We start from the raw sequence: 19423 nt of genomic DNA, 5'->3' as shown, positions 1-19423 counted from the left end.
GTGAGTGTGAACACGTATCTCAAGTCTTTCAACAGTATCCCAAATGTCACAACCAATATTTTGATACTAATTGTTGTAATAAAAGCGGAAATTAGATCGATCACACTCACACCTCCACGAACAAAAATTAAAACAAATAGATACAAAGATTTAAGTAGTTCGGAGAGGTACATTCACACAATCAATCACAATAATGTCAAAATGTTTATGAATGTTTATGATAGTAATTGAGAGGAGATAATAGATCTGAAATGGGTAGCAGTGAGATAAGGTTTGAGAAAGGAAATTGAATGGAATTAATATCTCTCACCAACAACTTGTTGGCATTGAAGGGTGTTAGATGAAATCCATCCACTTCCCAACCAACCACATACATAATATTGCCTATTTAGCTCTCAATGCCACTTTACACTCAACCCACCACTCTCACACCACTCTCAAATGGCCAAATCACCCCAAGATGAACATCCAAACAAGGCTTTCGGATGGGCTGCTCGGGATTCTTCTGGCTTACTCTCCCCCTTTCATTTCTCTCGAAGGTAAAAACCACTCCTGTTTTAACACCCTTATAATCAATGTTTTGTTTCTCTTTCTAATCGAGGTGGGATCTCGCAATCCACCCAATGTCTTTGTTGACACTCGTTTCTTTCTCTAATCGATGTGGAACACCCAATCCATCCACCTTCGAGATCCAGTGTCCTTGTTGGTACACCGTCTTGTGTCCACCCCTTTGGAGCTTAGCCTCCTCCGGCACATTGTCTGGTATCGGGTTTAGATACCATTTGTAACAGTTCAAGCTCACTACTAAACTATGAATATTATTTTTGTTTTGGCAGAGAAAATGGTGGCGATGATGTGAGTATCAAAGTCCTTTACTGTGGGGTTTGCCATTCAGATCTGCATCTGCTGAAGAACGATTGGGGTGTCACAGATTATCCAATAGTCCCAGGGTACGTTACAAAAAAGCAATAAAAACATATGGTGTGTTGGCAAAATTTGATATGAAATATGGGATTTGATGTTTTTCAGGCATGAGATTGTTGGTGTTGTGACTTCTGTTGGGAACAATGTGAACAAATTCAAAGTGGGTGATCAAGTAGGGGTAGGTGTCATAGTTGGATCTTGCAAAAGTTGCCAAAACTGTGAACAAAACTTAGAGAATTACTGCCCCAAGTTGATATATACTTACAATGGACATTCATATGATGGAGCGAAGACTTATGGTGGTTATTCGGATAGCATCGTCGTCGATCAGCATTTCGTGCTCCGATTTCCCGACAACTTACCCCTTGATGCCGGAGCTCCACTTCTGTGCGCTGGAATCACAATCTATAGCCCTATGAAATACTATGGAATGACTGAATCTGGTAAGCATTTGGGTGTGGTTGGACTTGGTGGGCTTGGTCATGTTGCTGTTAAGTTTGGTAAGGCATTTGGGTTGAAAGTTACTGTCATTAGTACGTCTCCGAGAAAGAAGGAGGAAGCTATTGACAGGCTCGGTGCCGATGCTTTCGTTGTTTCGAGTGATCCTGCACAATTGAAGGTTCGTTGTTTCAAGCCTAAGGGTTTAGAGTTTAGGGCATAGGGTTTGGTTGAGGTCTTAACTAAGTCTTAATGTGAGATCCCACATCAGGTGGAGAGGAGAACGAAACACTTTTACAAGGGTGTGGAAACCTCTCCCTAACAAACAAATGTGTTTTAAAAACTTTAAGGATAAGCATGAAAGGAAAAGCTCAAAGAGAACAATATCTGGTAGCAGTGGGCTTTGGCTGTTACAAATGGTATCAGAGCCAGACATTGGGCGATGTGCCAGCAAGGAGAATGTTCCCTAAAGGGGATAGACATGAGCGTTGTTCCCCAAAGGGGTAGATATGAGCATTGTTCCCCAAAAGGGGTAAACACGAGGCAGTGTGCCAGTAAGGACGTTGGATCACGAAGGGAGGTGGATTTGGTGGGGTCCCGCATCGATTGAAGAAAGGAATGAGTACCAGCGAGGAGGATGCTGGACCCTAAAGGGGGTGGATTGTGAGATCCCACATCGATTGGAGCTGGACCCTAAAGGGGGTGGATTGTGAGATCCCACATCGATTGGAGAGGAGAACGAAACACACTTCATAAGGGTGTGGAAAGCTCTCCTTAGTAGACGCGTTTTAAAAACTTTGAGGGTAAGCTCGAAACGAAAAACAAGTCCAAAGAGGACAATATCTGTTAGCGGTGGGCTTAAGCGGATAATATATTCCCACTTAAGTAGCTCCCAAATCTTGTGTAATACTTGTTGATTGTGTGCAGGCTGCGATAGGGACGATGGACTACATTATTGACACGGTATCAGCTATCCATGCTCTTGCTCCATTGCTTGGTCTGCTAAAGCTGAATGGAAAGTTGGTGACTGTGGGGTTACCTAACAAGCCACTAGAACTGCCAGTTGCTGCTATAGTGCTCGGTAGGAAGATGGTTGGTGGAAGCAACTTTGGGGGGCTGAAAGAGACACAAGAGATGTTGGATTTCTGTGGTAAACATAACATCACAGCAGAGATTGAGCTGATTCGTATGGACGATATTAACACCGCCATCGAACGCCTTGAGAAAGCCGATGTTCGATATCGGTTCGTGATTGACATTGGAAACTCCTTCAAATAGATGCTAAAACTTTGGTGAATTTGCCTTTACTCACGTTTATAATGTTTTGCTCTATCATGTTGAACTCGGAAACTTTATGATTATGCTCGTAATATTATTTGTCGTTCATCTTTTCTTGTTGGTGGAACAATTTTCTTGAACCTCCTAATAGTATTTGTGGCATGGGAGGTTTAATATGGTTAATAAACTAAATAGAGTGATCACACATCAAAAGATAGTTGAGTAATAGGTAGAGATATCTACATGGTGAGGTGGGGTGTCACGGTAGTATATTTTCAAACGTGCGACATCGTGATCTTGACATGGTTTTTAGCCAATAGGGCTTAGGGGTGGTGGAGAGCTAACACCATGGTTTTTATAGTACATTTTGAGTCGTTTTCTGTCTTTTTTGGGTAGACGTCATTTTGACAAATGGTCATATGTTGTCGCGGAGCATCGTCTGGTGTCCAATTGACACCACATTTTGCGAGCTTTCATATTTCAAATGGACGGACTTGACTCAGAACTGCATGCCCAAATTTTCTCTGGAACCTCGAATTTTGAGGTTAAGACCTGGACCCTACCTGACCCTTCAACAAGCCATCTCTGACACTGGTGTCTACTCGGTCTCCCTATCTTTCATATGTCTCGCCTCTCTTCAACGTACACATAATATGGAGTGTTGGTTGATGCACCGTCCTCCTCAATCGCATTATGACACTCATCTGTCTTGACCCTCACAAGGCCGGATCGATGCCGCTTTGTTTGTTGTAACGTGCATCAAAGTTTCCATCAAAATCTTTCATATAACAAAAATGATATCTTCCCTATAACAATAATATTAGAAAATGAGTTCTTAATAAAAATATAATTGTATATATATATATTATAACGTTTCAAGACTCTACTCATACAAATTCTTTAATGCTCGCATGAAGTCTAACACATGGACCATTGTAATTTAGAAAATTGAACGTGAAATTGATGCCATAGACTTTGACTTGGATACAAAGGACAAAACCAAACTTTTCATTACGAATAAATCGGTGACACCAGCCTAAGCTCAAGTAGGTGACCATATCAGCATGGTTATATTTGATGTTGTGTGTTGGAACGCCCCGTAGTTTTGCATATTATGTATTAAATGTGTGATGTCCCACATTGGTTGGAGAGGAGAACGAAACACCCTTTATAAGGGTGTGGAAACCTCTCCCAAGGTGCGCAGTAAGGACATTGGGCCCAAAGGGGGTGGATTGTGATATCCCACATTGGTTGGGGAGGAGAACGAAACACCCTTTATAAGGGTGTGGAAACCTCTCCCTAGTAGACGCGTTTTAAAGCCTTGAGGGGAAGCCCAAAGAGGACAATATGTGCGCGGTCCCTAAAGGGAGGTGGATTGTGATGTCCCACGTTGGTTGGGGAGGAGAATGAAACACCCTTTGCCCAAAGAGGACAATATGTGCGCGGTCCCTAAAGGGGGGGTGGATTGTGATGTCCCACGTTGGTTGGGGAGGAGAATGAAACACCCTTTATAACCTCTTCCTAGTAGAGGCGTTTTAAAGCCTTGAGGGAAAGTCCTCACGTTGGTTGTGNAACACCCTTTATAAGGGTGTGGAAACCTCTCCCTAGTAGACGCGTTTTAAAGCCTTGAGGGGAAGCCCAAAGAGGACAATATGTGCGCGGTCCCTAAAGGGAGGTGGATTGTGATGTTCCACGTTGGTTGGGGAGGAGAATGAAACACCCTTTGCCCAAAGAGGACAATATGTGCGCGGTCCCTAAAGGGGGGGTGGATTGTGATGTCCCACGTTGGTTGGTGAGGAGAATGAAACACCCTTTATAACCTCTTCCTAGTAGATGCGTTTTAAAGCCTTGAGGGAAAGTCCAAAGAGGACGCGTTTTAAAGCCTTGAGGGAATCCCCAAAGAGGACGCGTTTTAAAGCCTTGAGGGAAAGTCCAAAGGGAACACGTTTTAAAGCCTTGAGGGAAAGTCCAAAGAGGACGCGTTTTAAAGCTTTGAGAGGAAGCCCAAAGAGGACAATATATGCGCGGTCCCTAAAGGGGGGTGGATTGTGATGTCCCACGTTGGTTGGGGAGGAGAATGAAACACCCTTTATAAGAGTGTGGAAACCTTTTTCTAGTAGACGCGTTTTAAAGCCTTGAGGGAAAGTCCGCGGTGGGCCTGGGCCTTTATAAGGGTGTGGAAACCTCTTCCTAATAGACGCGTTTTAAAGCCTTGAGGGAAAGTCCGCGGTGGGCCTGGGCNGTGTTTTTGATATGAACCAAGAGACATCAATCATACAATATGCTTCAATGAAGATGTGAAGAAAATATTGTTGAAATCATCAAAAGTATTTCACACAGAAAATCACAACACTCAAATAACATTGAAGAAGAATGAAGTTTCATGTGATAAATTTTGGGTAAGAGTTATTGTATTTCATTAATGTAGTTTAAGAGTTTTTATTTATTTTAGGTTACAATTACATAATGGCTAATTATGGCCATTAAGTATGAATGTTACAACTCTTGGAATGCGTTTAATAATTTCACTTTGAGGCTATATAAATCCATGTATGTTGTATTTGTAAGAGGACTTGAAAAATATAAAAAAAAGGAGCATTTGTGCTTTTCTTTAGCCAATGACTAAGTTTCTTTGCAATTCTATGTAGTTTAGATTGCATGTAGAATCATTCAAGCTCGACATGATCAATCTTGCTTGTGGAGTGATTCGAATCTCAAACAAGTGTTTGAGATATTTGATCAACAAGAGTCATTCAAGCTAGACATGATCGATCTTGCTTGTGGAGTGATTCGAATCTCAATCAAGTGTTCTTGCCTTGAGATATTCGATCAACAAGGTAATCCGAATCTTATTCCCCTTGTATTGATTCCTTATCTCCTTATCTTATCATAAAGTCTAAAGAGGACAATATCTGCGGTGGGCCTGAGCCTTCATAAGGGCGTGGAAACCTCTCCCTAGTAGACGTGCTTTAAAGCCTTGAGGGAAAGTCCAAATAGGACAAAAGAGGACAATATCTGCTGTGGGCCTGAGCTTTTATAAGGGTGTGGAAATCTCTTACTAGTAGACGCGTTTTAAAACCTTGAGGGAAAGTCCAAATAGAACAATATCTTCGCGGTGGGCATGGACCGTAACATGTACCCTAAATTTCCACATATTCAGTCACCACTAACCTCTCATGCTCATCTATGATTTAGGGACCTATCTCTAAACATCATATCCAGAGTCACCACTAACGTCTCAGGCTCATCTATGATTTAGGGACGTATCTCTAAACATCATAAGGGTGACCTCCACTCTTCGACACAGTCTTTTAGTTTCCGTACCATAAAAATTCGAAATAGAAAATCTATATCCTAGGAAAGGCGTCGGTACGGAGTCATGTCAACTGTGGATATATACTAGGTAGGCTAGTTGGAACTCTCCTCCTTCTGGTAAGTGCAAGCAAGAAAATGAATATCAATATGTATGAATTCCGTGAGCAGCGATTGAAGAGCCAAGGACGCTTCGCCTTTATGTAGTTTAAGAGTTTTTATTTATTTTAGGTTACAATTACATAATGGCTAATTATGGCCATTAAGTATGAATGTTACAACTCTTGGAATGCGTTTAATAATTTCACTTTGAGGCTATATAAATNGCTTTAAAGCCTTGAGGGAAAGTCCAAATAGGACAAAAGAGGACAATATCTGCTGTGGGCCTGAGCTTTTATAAGGGTGTGGAAATCTCTTACTAGTAGACGCGTTTTAAAACCTTGAGGGAAAGTCCAAATAGAACAATATCTTCGCGGTGGGCATGGACCGTAACATGTACCCTAAATTTCCACATATTCAGTCACCACTAACCTCTCATGCTCATCTATGATTTAGGGACCTATCTCTAAACATCATATCCAGAGTCACCACTAACGTCTCAGGCTCATCTATGATTTAGGGACGTATCTCTAAACATCATAAGGGTGACCTCCACTCTTCGACACAGTCTTTTAGTTTCCGTACCATAAAAATTCGAAATAGAAAATCTATATCCTAGGAAAGGCGTCGGTACGGAGTCATGTCAACTGTGGATATATACTAGGTAGGCTAGTTGGAACTCTCCTCCTTCTGGTAAGTGCAAGCAAGAAAATGAATATCAATATGTATGAATTCCGTGAGCAGCGATTGAAGAGCCAAGGACGCTTCGCCTTATCTATAGAAACTGGATCTGTAGTACTTCCCTACACACGACTCACACGTGCGAGTGTGAATCCCTAGGGCGCTCGCACGCTCTCTAAACATCATAAGGGTGGCCTCCACTCTCGGACAAACTGGATGCGTAGTACTTCCCTACACATGACTCACATGTGCGAGTGTGAATCCCCAGGGCGCTCGCACGCCCCCTGAACCCTCTGGTCAAGCTAATCTGTAACGACGTCTGGAGATTAGTGGAACCCTTTAGTGTCATGCGCTTCATGAACGCCCCCTGAACCCTCTGGTCAAGCTAATCTGTAACGACGTCTGGAGGTTAGTGGAACCCTGTAGTGTCATGCGCTTCATGAACACCCTCATGGTCTTCCGAAAGCCTATGCTGATCTTCTCTTTCGTCTTTGTTTACAGTCGAATGAATGTTCCCGTAACTTTCCCGCACTTGAAAGCAACTCGCAACTAATGAATTTAATATCCTTGTGAACACCCTCATCTGTATGCATTCGTACTCATCATCATACGATGCGTGTCCGCACTCATCAGCTCTAGAGGAAGTAGCACAATGCTTATGAACACTCATTTAAAATTAAAATCAAATCACATATGGTCATCTTAGGTAATATTAATGTTCTCAATTAATGGATTTATGAGGAGAGATTAAATATTTCGTGGTTCAATTTTATACAAATTCATTGCATAGGATATCCCTACTCACACATGTCTTCATATATAACAATTACAAAGTGAACCGTATCACTAATATTACTAGTATAAGACATCAAACCTTATTCATGTACTAGACCATTTAACTTATAACTCGAACATGATTTTCTTATTTGACAACTATATACCGTTCAAGATTACATTAATAGCTTTAAAATGTTGTATAGATAATAATAAAAAATTTCATATACAAGTATTTTTTAAAATTTTAAAGTGAAATAGTACTTTTTTAATTTTTTAAAAATTCAAATATATTAATAATTTTTCTCTTTTCTTCTCTTATTTATTTCTCTTTCACCTCTCTCACCGTTTTTTTCCTCTTCCGGCCCTCTAACGTTAATCCCGGTAAACCACCACGCGGCGGCGACGGCCTCTTCTCCGGCAAGAAACGTGCGACGGCGGTGGCACTGAACGAGATCTGTGTATATGACGAAACCCACGGTGTGAAAAACCTACTCACTGCGACGGAACCAACGCTGAACTCCCCGTTTCATCTGCGCACCGTCTCGATCTTTCTCTATTCTAAATTTCGAATTGAAAGACAATTGTCTACAACATTGTCCGCAGCTCAATAGAGAAAATCCATGATGTGGTTATGGAATTCACTGCTCCTATCAATACCCAATTGGATTCTCTTCCGGTGTGGATGACGAGGTTCTCATAAGTTTTGCATTAGGATCATAATTTAATTCTTTCCATTCCTCCTCTAATTTCCCACTGCCTATTCCGATCCATTTCTGCATGGATCTTACACCTCTACTTGTATTAATTTTTCGTTTCTTGCATTATGTCATCAATGAAGAAAATGTTGATTAATGTCTTCGATGGAAATGAAGCTCACTGGCGAAAGCCCCCGCCCACCGTATCATATTTCTAATTTTCAATAAGTGTTACCCGCTAATTTTGGTTGATTTGGTAGTTACTATTATATTTGTCAACAAGCTTTCTCAGTTAATGGAATTCTATCTCGTTTATTCTTTTTTCAGCATTAGCTGGGGACTCTATGCGCTAGCATTAGTTGATTGAATTGGAGATCTATCGTTTGTTCTTAAATGGCTTGGTTTAGTGGGAAGGTTTCTTTGGGTAACTTTCCGGATCTTGCTGGCGCGGTAAATAAGCTCCAAGAGAGCGTGAAGAATATTGAAAAGAATTTTGACTCTGCTCTAGGGCTTGAAGAGGAGCCGGAGTCGGAGCCCAGCAGCGATGGTAAGTATACACTCTTATATTATGTTGCCAATTATTATTTGGTATTTGAACCAACATTTTTTCTATGATACTTAATCTCTAGGAAAGCTCGAAGGATGCAGAAAAACGCATTTTTCTGCTTAGACAAATGATTATGAAATGGTTAATGTGATTAAAATTTCTTAATTACGATACACTGGAGTCCTTGTCTATCGAACTTAGTGTTGGATAAAATCATTGATGCTTTCCTTCCATATTGTTTTTCATTTGGAAGTGTCTGCAGTTTGCAATTTCCGGTTGTTCTGCTAGTGCAATTGGGGCCACAATTTTTCTTGGAATCAAGCACAAAACGGAAAAATTAGAAACGTTGGTTCTCAAATATAATTGCCCCAAAGAAAATTTAATATTATTCTGTGGGTATGTTTTCCTGGTTGTTCTTGCACTGTCATAGTGTTAATCCATGATTCTTGAGATTCAGGAGTTGGTCAATGCCTTTACAAATGTAAACTGCCAGTTTAATGCCAATTTCTTTTCATGCATCTTTATATCCCTGTAGTTCCTGGATTCTGGCAATCAGCTACAGAAGGGAAAACACTCTTTGATCCAGTCAGGGCATTAATTGGGCAGAATAAAACTGATGAAAGTTTAGTAGACGAGTCATCAAGTGAATCACAATCTTTACTAATTCCCACAGAAGTTGGGGAATCATCAGAGAAACAGGACTCTTCACAGCTTCAATATGATTTGAATAAAAAGGAAGGCATTGAAACTGAGCAGCCAGTTCCTTCGTCTTTAAGGGAACCAAGTGCTCGAGAAGTTGAAGTGCCCACAGAACAGGATGATGACAGACCAGACGACGTACAAAAGGAAAGCCAAGGAGAAGCAGAGTCTGAATCATCAGTCTCTCCTATTGAAGTTCTTGGGTCTTCTGTCCAGAATAATGTCATGTCAGAATCCCTTGATAAAGCCGATCACGATTCACCAAGAATGTCTGTCGAAAGTCCTGAACCCACTGCAGAAATTTCAGACTCCATTCACAACTTACAGCAGAAAGAGTTTTCAGAAATGGAAACTTCCAAATTTCCAGAGTTAGATACCAAGTCAGAAGCAACTGATATATATCAAGATGAAGGAAGTAATGAGCTGTTGGTTCAATCTTTGAGTTCTTTTGATGAGCATAACAGAAGTAATGAACAGATATTGCTAGCAGATAGGATAAATGAACCAATGGTTGAGGTTGAGACTACTGATAAATTGAAAACAGAAGAAAAGGAGGTCTTAAAAACGATTCCTCATACTGTATCCGAGTCATCTGATGATAATCAGGGTGAAGGTGGTAGTGAAACTTCTAGCATACATTCTGGTAGCACTGAGGTAAAAGAAGGTCCTCGTGAAGTTTCTGCAAGTGAATTGTCCAATGCACCTCTTTTTGATGAGGCTTTTCTGCGCACTTCTAATTCAGATTCTCATGAAAGTGATCTAGCAATTAAAGCAACCGAAACGAATCAGCAACCCCAAGGTAGTGAGAAAGAAGCTAAAGAGCGAGATTTCAGCTCAGAGGAAAATACACCTACTCATTTAGATTCTATGCATGAACTAGAGAAGGTGAAGGCTGAAATGAAAAAAAAGGAAACAGCATTGCAGGGTGCAGTAAGACAAGCTCAGGTACTTAATGTGGCAAACCTTACCTTGAACCTTGTTGGTAAAGATACTCTTGACCAGGTCAGAGATTCAAATCCCCCACCCTATATGTTGTTGGGCTCTCAAAAAAGATAGATTTTGAGCCTAAAGCCTTTTACATGGTTAGTCTTGCCATTGGAAAAATGACTAGATTTGAATGACCAGTAGATAATTAAGATCAGATTGTCTAGGGCACCTTAGCTGAGACGGGGTCTTTGGAAATGTTCCTTTCTTTGTATGCGTCTTTCTCTTCTCAAGTAACAAATCTGATTTCTTGCAGGGAAAGGCTGATGAGATAGAGAAATTGATGAATGAAAATGAGCATTTGAATATTGTGATCGAGAAATTAAAGGTATTTTATATTTTCATGTCAATCAGTTAAGATCTTAAGTGGTTATCCTTTTTGAGTAGTTAGGTGTGGTGGTTGATAGGAAGCCCATTTACTTTAGGGACTCTCTTAGCAAATCAACGAATGAATGAAGTTAACATTTGATCCATATAACTTTGTACTTAACACGATCTTATTCCAATTATTTTCTGCATTTTCCTTCATGCCATCACTTTGACCAATCAAATTAATGTTCATTATTAATTGGAAAATTTTCCTTTTTACACCGGGGCCCACTAGTATTTATACTATACACAAGTCAGCGACTCATAACTAATTATGAAGTAAACTAACCAGCTAACAAACTAATTAGTCGTTTCCTAACAAACTAGCCAACAGCCAGTTTAACTATAAACTGCAACTATTTCTGTAAGTATTTCCACGTCAGGTTATTGACATTTTTACCCTTTTGTAAGCGAGGATGGAAAAACTATCTCAACAATTGAACTTAATGTCTATTATTCTGGAGGCCTATTACAGATCTTTTCCCTTTTTCTGTTTTTTTCTTNTTTTTTTTGTTTTTTTTTTTGTGTTTTTGATTATCTAATTATGTTGGGTCTACCATTTCAAGTTGCACACTTAAACAAAGTCATTTGAATTCCATTATAAAACGACGGTTGGGCTTATTTTTCTGACATTTTTGTCCTCATTTGAGAATATTCTTTTTGTTAATTTGTTGGCATCTCATCATTTAACTAGCAACTGTATACTGTACAAAAGTTAAACGTGTTTTACACAATGAAAACTAGTCTTCCCTCCCCCCACCCCTGCTGTAGAGAGAAGATGAAATATCTGTTTAATTACTCACGTTCGTCGTTAATGGAACAGAAAAAGTCCAGTGATGCGGAAATTGAGTCATTGCGAGAGGAATACCATCAGAGAGTCTCAACTCTTGAAAGGAAGGTTTGTCATTTCTTTTTTATATTGTTTTTCCAACTTCCTACATCTTTCAGAAGTTTACTCTTCATTTTTCCCAAAGTAGTTAAATCAGGTTGACAATGTAATGACCTTTTGTTTGTGTTATCCATACACAAGTCCAATGGGTCTGATTTATGAAGTTTCAACTCCATTAAGTTTAGAGTTCTACCAAGCATCAATGGAGTTTTGGTAGATGTTACATGTTCTACTGAAATTGCTTTCTAATGGATAGTTTCCAACTGTTTCAGAAAATGAAGGGAATGGGTGAATTAATTTTTTATGATGAAGCGAATAACTAACTGATTAGTCCTTCTACAGGAGGGATTATTTTTTTTTTTTTTTTAAGAAAATAAGAATTACGAAATACTCAGAAAACCATTCAAGCAAATGAAATTAGTAATATTATCCGTGAACGTATTGAGAAATATAATAGAGAAGTAAAAATTATAAATACCGGTACTGTACTTCAAGTAGACGTCAACCTTGCTTGTATTTATGGTCTTGATGAAGTAATGACAGATGAGTTAGTAGAACTTGAAGAGGGTACTATAAACATAGCTTTAAATATAGAATCAAACCATGTTGGTGTTGTATTAATGGAGGATGGTTTGCTGATATACGAGGGAAATTCTGTAAAAGCAACCGGAAGAATTGCAAAATTGCAATTCTCATGAATCAATAGTTTGAATTTGTAGGTAGTGACCAAACAAACAAAAGAAAAGAAGCCTCATATCTTTAGATCAAAAAGGAACCTTAGTAATTGGATTTACTTATTTTAGACTTAAATTTGAGGCGAATTCAATATTGTTCTAATTATATAATCATCAACTACAAATTCATTTTATGTCCTAGCTCTACCGTATCTTTTGCTTCATTTCTTCTGCAACAATCCCAAACACATTTTTTTTATTATAGATCTACTACCATAAACTCAATGCGTAATATTAGCATTCAATGTGTATTCCTGAATAATCTCATTTTTCAATTATTCAACAATTTCATTTTACCAAGTTCAATGTTAGTTAGATTAGTCAACATTTCTATGTTCCGATGCAACAACAAGATTTTATTTGTAACAAGTAGTTTTGTTGGTTGGTCAATTGGTCAAATTTTATTTATCACCTCAGTGATTTCTAGATGCTTTTGGATCATAACGTTACAGGTTTATGCTCTTACTAAGGAGAGGGACACACTTAGGAGGGAGCAAAATAAAAAAAGTGATGCGGCTTCTCTTTTGAAGGAAAAAGATGAAATAATTAATCAAGTTATGGCAGAAGGTGAGGAGCTTCTTAGCCTTGTTCTATGTGTATCTAATGGCATTTTATTATTCTAATGTCTGCTGAAATGAGATCTGTATAGTTGCTTTTTGTTGGATGGTATGGGAGGAGGGGGATAAAATGTTTGCTGTCTGAATCTTGTATTCTCTCGGTCACAGTCCTTTTGGTTTAAAATATTTGCGCCTAATAGGATACTGCATGTGAAAGTGTCTTATTAGAAAGTTCGTCTTCCTATCTGACATAAAAGATATGTCTACCAACCAGGCGAGGAGCTCTCAAAGAAGCAGGCTGCTCAAGAATCTCAGATTAGGAAATTAAGGGCCCAGGTGTGCTCAGGTTCACTTTCACTATGATTTTTTAGAATCAATTTATATTACTGAGATGAATAATAATTTAATTGGTTTCTTGAGCTAGACCAGAGAGCTTGAAGAAGAGAAGAAGGGACTAATGACCAAACTTCAGGTAACTGAATTGAAATGTATGATAGACTTTGGACTAGATTTCCTTGGATGACTAATTATGTTACAAATTTCTTTGGACCTGTATTATCAGATTTCTGTAGTATGTTTTTAGGATATTTTCGTTGTGTTATGGTGGAGACAAAAAAGGTTCCATTTAGAATTTTATGTTTGCAGAATTTATGGTCTGTTGCAACTATTATTTGTAAGGAGCGGTCATTTTGATGCATTTTCTCCTCAATTCTAGGTGGAAGAAAATAAAGTAGATAGCATCAAGAGGGACAAAACTGCAACCGAGATGTTGCTGCAAGAAACAATAGAAAAGCACCAAACAGAACTAGCAGCCCAGAAAGAGTACTATACATCTGCCTTAACTGCTGCCAAGGAGGCTGAAAATTTAGCAGAGGCACGTGCAAACAGTGAAGCCAGATCTGAGCTCGAAAGTCGTCTTAGGGAGGCTGAGGATCGTGAAACAATGCTAGTTCAGACACTTGAAGAATTAAGACAAACTTTAAGTAGAAAGGAACAGCAGGTATTTTTTTGTTCCTCTAAAAGTTTGCACTGTCTTAATTAAGCTCACTTTGCTGCTTTGAGGAGTCAGAGGACTATGTTATTGATTTTGCTTTGCAGGCTGTCTTTAGAGAAGATATGCTTCGCGGGGACATTGAGGACCTTCAAAAGCGTTACCAAGTATGTGGCACTTCTTATTTCAGTGCATCGTTTAGTTCTTCTGAATCCCCTGACCTGGCAGCCGCAAAAGATAAAATAGAACTCTAGAAATTATCTTGTGAGCTTCCTATATTTATATCTTGGTGGTCATTGTTTTACAGGCAAGTGAGCGACGTTGTGAGGAGTTGATCACTCAAGTCCCAGAGTCTACAAGGCCTCTTCTAAGGCAGATTGAAGCAATACAGGTCAGTACATGTTACGAAGAATTTGGAGATCTTATGATGATCTTTATACATCAAATTCAGTCTATTGGACTTATGTCTGAACCCCTCGTCATGATAACAGGAAACAACTGCTAGAAGGGCAGAAGCGTGGGCTTCTGTTGAAAGATCTCTTAACTCCAGACTTCAGGTTGCTTTGGAGTTTATTCTGGGCTATATACCATTTGCACAGTATATAGACATGTCTTTACTGAATTTTTAATGAATGCACAGGAAGCAGAAGCCAAATCTGCTGCTGCCGAAGGAAGAGAGCGATCTATAAATGAACGCCTGTCCCAAACCTTATCTAGAATTAATGTTCTTGAGGCGCAGGTTCTTATTGCTAATAATTTTCCTTTTCCACCTTGCCTTTTGAATATTACCTTACATCAGAACTGTATTGCAGGTTTCATGTCTTAGAGCAGAACAGACCCAGTTAAGCAAAACACTCGAAAAGGAGAGACAGCGAGCAGCTGAAATCAGACAGGAGTATCTTGCAGCAAAAGAGGAAGCTGACACTCAAGAGGGTCGTGCCATTCAACTTGAAGAAGAAATCCAGGATCTTAGAAGGAAACACAAGGAAGAGTTGCAAGAGTATCTGAGGCATAAGAAGCTGCTGCAGCAGGTCTTGGTTCTTATATGAGCTCATAACCGCTTTAACCTAGGAAGTATGGACTTATCTATAAGTGAAAGTTTCCATTTTGGGTGCACATCTGGGATATGAACACACCTTGGACATAAATCCAACATGCAACACAGTTGAACATAGATTTACCTGACTTGTATGTCACACCACATCTGTGGACTCAACAAAATAACTTGACCCTCTTGGAAACTTCTTGGATAATCCTTGGAAATAATCTGTTTATTTGATATAGGCCCCCAAACCAAAACAACAAACTTTCACTAGTTTAAAATATCTGGCATGATATTTCAGTTGCATCTTTTTACTTCTTTCACATTCGTTAATTGTTGAAATGTGTGCTTACGTGACAATTTTTCCCAAAATTATATTTTAGTTGATGTTTTTTATTTTTTTGTGTATGTTCCATGTCTTTGCCAATGTTGGGGGGGCAGCTGTTGTGGGAGTTCAATTTGTCGTTCAGTTTCTATATAAATTGTGTCATATAAATCATTTATTCAAGGCTTGGACTTTTATTACTCTTTAACAGGAGATTGAAAAGGAGAAAACTGCCAGAATGGATTTGGAGAGGAAAGCTCATCTCCATTCTACTGCTGCGTCTGATAATAGTTCCATAAAAAGGCATAATTCGATGTTTGAGAATGGTATGGATCTTTAGCTTGATGACATTATTTGTTAGGTTGCATTGTCTTACACTGTTGTGCAGGTGACTTGGCTCGGAAGCTCTCAAGTTCCAGTAGCCTCGGAAACATGGAGGAAAGCTATTTTCTTCAAGCATCTTTAGGCTCGTCTGATAGAAAAATCACTGGGGACATACCCATGGGTCCATACTATATGAAGAGCATGAATCCTAGTTCTTTTGAGGCTGCCCTTCGTCAGAAGGAAGGGGAACTTACATCTTATGTCTCTCGAATGGTTTGTTCTTTTACCTTGGAACTCTTCAGTTCATACAGATCACCTTACCTCATAGTCTGCTCTCCATTACATTATAATCTAGGTTAAAAAAGATTTTTGGTCTCATTGAAGTAACAATGATTGTCATTACATAATAAACACAATCCTAGTAGCCATAAACAGAAGTTCGTTCTTGTGCTGTAGTGACCTTCCAGAAAAAACAACCATGGGTTTTAGGGTTTTAGTAACCATCTATCTTTAGCCTCAGTGGGTCTCAGTCACCATCTAACTTTAACTTTAGTGGGTCTCAACCACAGAAGTTCATGGGTCTCCAAAAACTGCCATGGGTACAATAACCATTGTGACTCTTCTTCAATCTCTGTTATCGTCATAGGCCTCCAAGCACTGCTCGTGGGTCTATCTTCATCAAACTAGATCAACACACCTTTGTTACCTACATTTGGTCAAGTTAACAAATTGCAAGAGTAGAAGTTTTGTTCTCTGTGTGGACCCTTTCACCGGTCATTCGTGGCTCACTTAATCTCAATAATTAGTCTACTACCTCTCTCACCATGAAGAAACACACTGCCACCTTTTCTATTGGTTATCTTGTTCGTCAGGATATTATGTTGAACGACATGGCTGACAACTATTTAATCATTATTGGGTTCCTTGTGTAATAAGAAAAATAATGTCTTCTTCAACAACAACAACAGTGAGCAGATCACAAGTGTTTAATATAGGAAAAGTTGTAGTTGTTATGATTAAAGTTTAATGCATTAAATGCCCCAAACTCCCACCCACCATCCCACCACCAAGTTCAAACTCTTAGCTTTATTTTCATTTATATTTGACCAGAAATCAATTGAAATGATCCGTGACTCTCTTGCTGAGGAGCTAGTGAAACTGACCTCTCAGGTTGGTATTGACTTGTCACATGTTATTCTCTTATACCATTGAGCTTGGGGACACTTGCGCTGACTTCAAATATGATTTGATTTTCTATTGATGCACAGAGTGAGAAGTTAAGGGCAGAGGCCGGTATGTTACCAGGCATACGAGCAGAACTTGAAGCACTGAGGAGAAGGCACTCTGCTGCGTTAGAGCTCATGGGAGAACGTGATGAGGAGGTAATGACAAATTTCTTACTGTGTGGAAATCTAAATAGATTGACGTGTGGCAGGAAAGCACAATGCTTGCTCCTCCCTCTATTTATATTAGTTTTATGTACTGAGGTTGATAGTGATTTTGTTGGATTGATTTTATTATTGTTATTTAAAAAAAAAAAAAAGTTACTGGATTTTGTCATGATCCCACTTATAATGTGCTATGTTTGCCACGGTGAGATGGTTGGCAAAAATCCGGTGCAAGATATGCACTTGGGAATTGAACAATGAAGGGCAATGTCTAGTTCAATCTCTATGACTTTGAGGACCAGAGTTTTATTCGTTAAGCTTTTGTTTTGTTAGTTGTCTAGAGAATCAATACCATATCAGTAGTTTAAGCTTTCATTTGGAGGTGGACATCTTTTCATGATGAACTGAATATCCATCATTAGTGACGAGTTTTCCGCACAAGGACATTCACATTGTAATTGGTTACGTACAATTATTCCTCCAATTTTACATCACACTATCCTATCAATTTGATTTACATAACCTGAGGTATACTAACATGATAGAATACCTAGATAAACATAATTAGAATAGGATCCAATTTAAAATCCTTTGGTTGAAAGAATGCTAAACGCCAATAGGTTATAACACTTTCCACTTGTCTTCCCTTTTCCATAAATATATTTATAAGGAAACTGCCCTCTTGCATCTATTTTGAGTTCAATAACACGTGGTTGATGAGATACAAATCTTTGATCTCTTAAGTCTCAAATGTTTGTCTTGACTAGTTGAGCGCTCGGTCTTTACACCCTTTTACCTCTGTTTAGAACCTGAAAAAAGATTCTTCAGAATGTATGTTGAGCACCTCATGGCCATTTTATACAATGGAAACTGACTTTTATTTAATATCCTCCAATAACTGAAATTGATTTGGTTGCAGCTGGAGGAACTTCGTGCAGATATTGTTGACTTGAAGGAGATGTACAGAGAGCAAGTAAACTTGCTTGTGAACAAGGTAATTAGTTCAGCACAATTTTGCAATACAAAGGGCTTTATTGTTCCTAATCATTTACACTCTCTTGCAGATTCAGGTAATGAGTTCATCAATGGGTACAGCCTGATAAGTGGACCTCATATAGCGCCCAACAGAGCTAAGCGAGTGGTTAAAACTCGGCCATTAAGATTGAGATGGGCGGCATTGAGATTAAGATGGTTGGTATTGAGATTTTTGTGCATGTACTGAATATACTTGAACGGAAACTACATTTTTGAAAGTGTTACACACAAGTTCCAATCGCGTTGTATTTGACAGTATACCTTCATTTTTAGTGTACATTAGAGAATCGAGTGATAGTTTCAAGACGTTAATAAGATTCCATTTTTCCCTTACCAAAAGTTGCTACATCAATATCCAGCTGTGTATAGGTTTAAATCTTTGATATCCAGCTGTGTATAGGTTCAAATCTTTGATATCCAGCTGTGTATAGGTTTAAATCTTTGATGAGAGTACAGATTTGTAAGAACTTGGTATCCCATTGTTGCTTTTGATGGAAATGAAGAACAATGTATTTGATCTTTGAGGCTGTAGACAATCAAGGCAAACAAAATTCAAAATATTCATAACCCACTTCTTTATGTTNTTTTTTTTTTTTTTTTTTTTTTTTTTTTTTTTTTTTTTTCTTTCCATCACACACCATATCAGCACTAGTTTATCAATTTCTTTCCTATTTGTAGATTTCTTCATTGTTTTATGCATATAATGTACATGGATTGAATATCTTAAATACACATTATATTATGTAAGATTTTCTTGTGTTATGCTACCAAAGAAAGTTGGACCTCACAAGCGCCTCCTCACATTAGTGTAGTCACAACCCTCACAATTGGACATATATAAATCACACTAAAAAAATAAATTGGTATGTGAGGTAAGTGAGGTAAGGTAAGAGATTAGATAGCACACTCGAACACACAAACAAGGATATTAAAGGAGTAATCTGAATAACAAGAAAACGAATTAAAGAAATAAGATGAATAAATATAACTTTTGGCCAAATAATGGATAAGGGCGTTTAATTTACCATTAGTAACTTAGTCACTTGTGAGAGTTGCACATAACAACAAGAAAAAAAAAGACATTTAACATCAACCATCCATTTTTTTATTTGTTACAAATTTTCAAAATCCAATCAGTTTACTATAAAAAAAAAAATCGATTTAGAATATCTTATAGAATAAAATGTAGATAAGACCCAGATCTAACATTTTTACATCCATTCTTAATTTATAAATTTTTTATTGATTATTTATAATTTTATCTTACTAGAGGTGAAAATGACTTATCTGCCACCTCAGCGATAACTTGTAGGTTCACACCATGGTGTACAATTA

At 38.5% G+C, this 19423-nt stretch overlaps 2 protein-coding genes across 4 annotated transcripts; both read left to right on the top strand.

Annotated features, from left to right (window-relative positions):
- The first annotated feature begins 423 nt into the window (after positions 1-423).
- Positions 424-2767, top strand: LOC111794555 (probable mannitol dehydrogenase). The gene is made up of 4 exons (XM_023676589.1): positions 424-539; positions 837-950; positions 1030-1543; positions 2290-2767. The coding sequence occupies exons 1-4, from the start codon at positions 442-444 to the stop codon at positions 2638-2640; spliced, it is 1077 nt and encodes a 358-aa protein (XP_023532357.1). The 5' UTR covers positions 424-441; the 3' UTR covers positions 2641-2767.
- Positions 2768-7836: 5069 nt separating this feature from the next.
- On the top strand, positions 7837-18648 carry LOC111795375 (golgin candidate 5-like). Of its 3 annotated transcripts, XR_002815196.1 has the most exons (21): positions 7837-8199; positions 8532-8751; positions 9287-10452; positions 10691-10762; positions 11627-11701; positions 12879-12993; positions 13258-13319; positions 13408-13455; positions 13699-13983; positions 14082-14141; positions 14282-14365; positions 14466-14531; positions 14615-14713; positions 14787-15005; positions 15553-15667; positions 15730-15938; positions 16776-16835; positions 16934-17047; positions 17973-18047; positions 18118-18457; positions 18520-18648. XR_002815196.1 is itself a non-coding variant. In XM_023677756.1 (20 exons), exons 2-20 carry the CDS (start codon positions 8598-8600, stop codon positions 18151-18153), a joined length of 3114 nt encoding a protein of 1037 aa, XP_023533524.1. In that variant the 5' UTR covers positions 7837-8199; positions 8532-8597; the 3' UTR covers positions 18154-18648. The 3 variants fall into 3 exon arrangements, 2 of the variants coding, with proteins under 2 accessions (XP_023533524.1, XP_023533525.1); XM_023677756.1 differs by having other exon boundaries at positions 18118-18648; XM_023677757.1 differs by having other exon boundaries at positions 7840-8199; positions 9287-10395; positions 18118-18648.
- Positions 18649-19423: the final 775 nt, after the last annotated feature.

The sequence above is a fragment of the Cucurbita pepo genome, chromosome LG05, assembly GCF_002806865.2.
Source record: "Cucurbita pepo subsp. pepo cultivar mu-cu-16 chromosome LG05, ASM280686v2, whole genome shotgun sequence".
NCBI classification, from domain to species: Eukaryota; Viridiplantae; Streptophyta; class Magnoliopsida; order Cucurbitales; family Cucurbitaceae; genus Cucurbita; species Cucurbita pepo.
The sequence above is the reverse complement of the archived record's forward strand: the minus strand, read 5'-3'. Positions and strand labels throughout refer to the sequence as shown.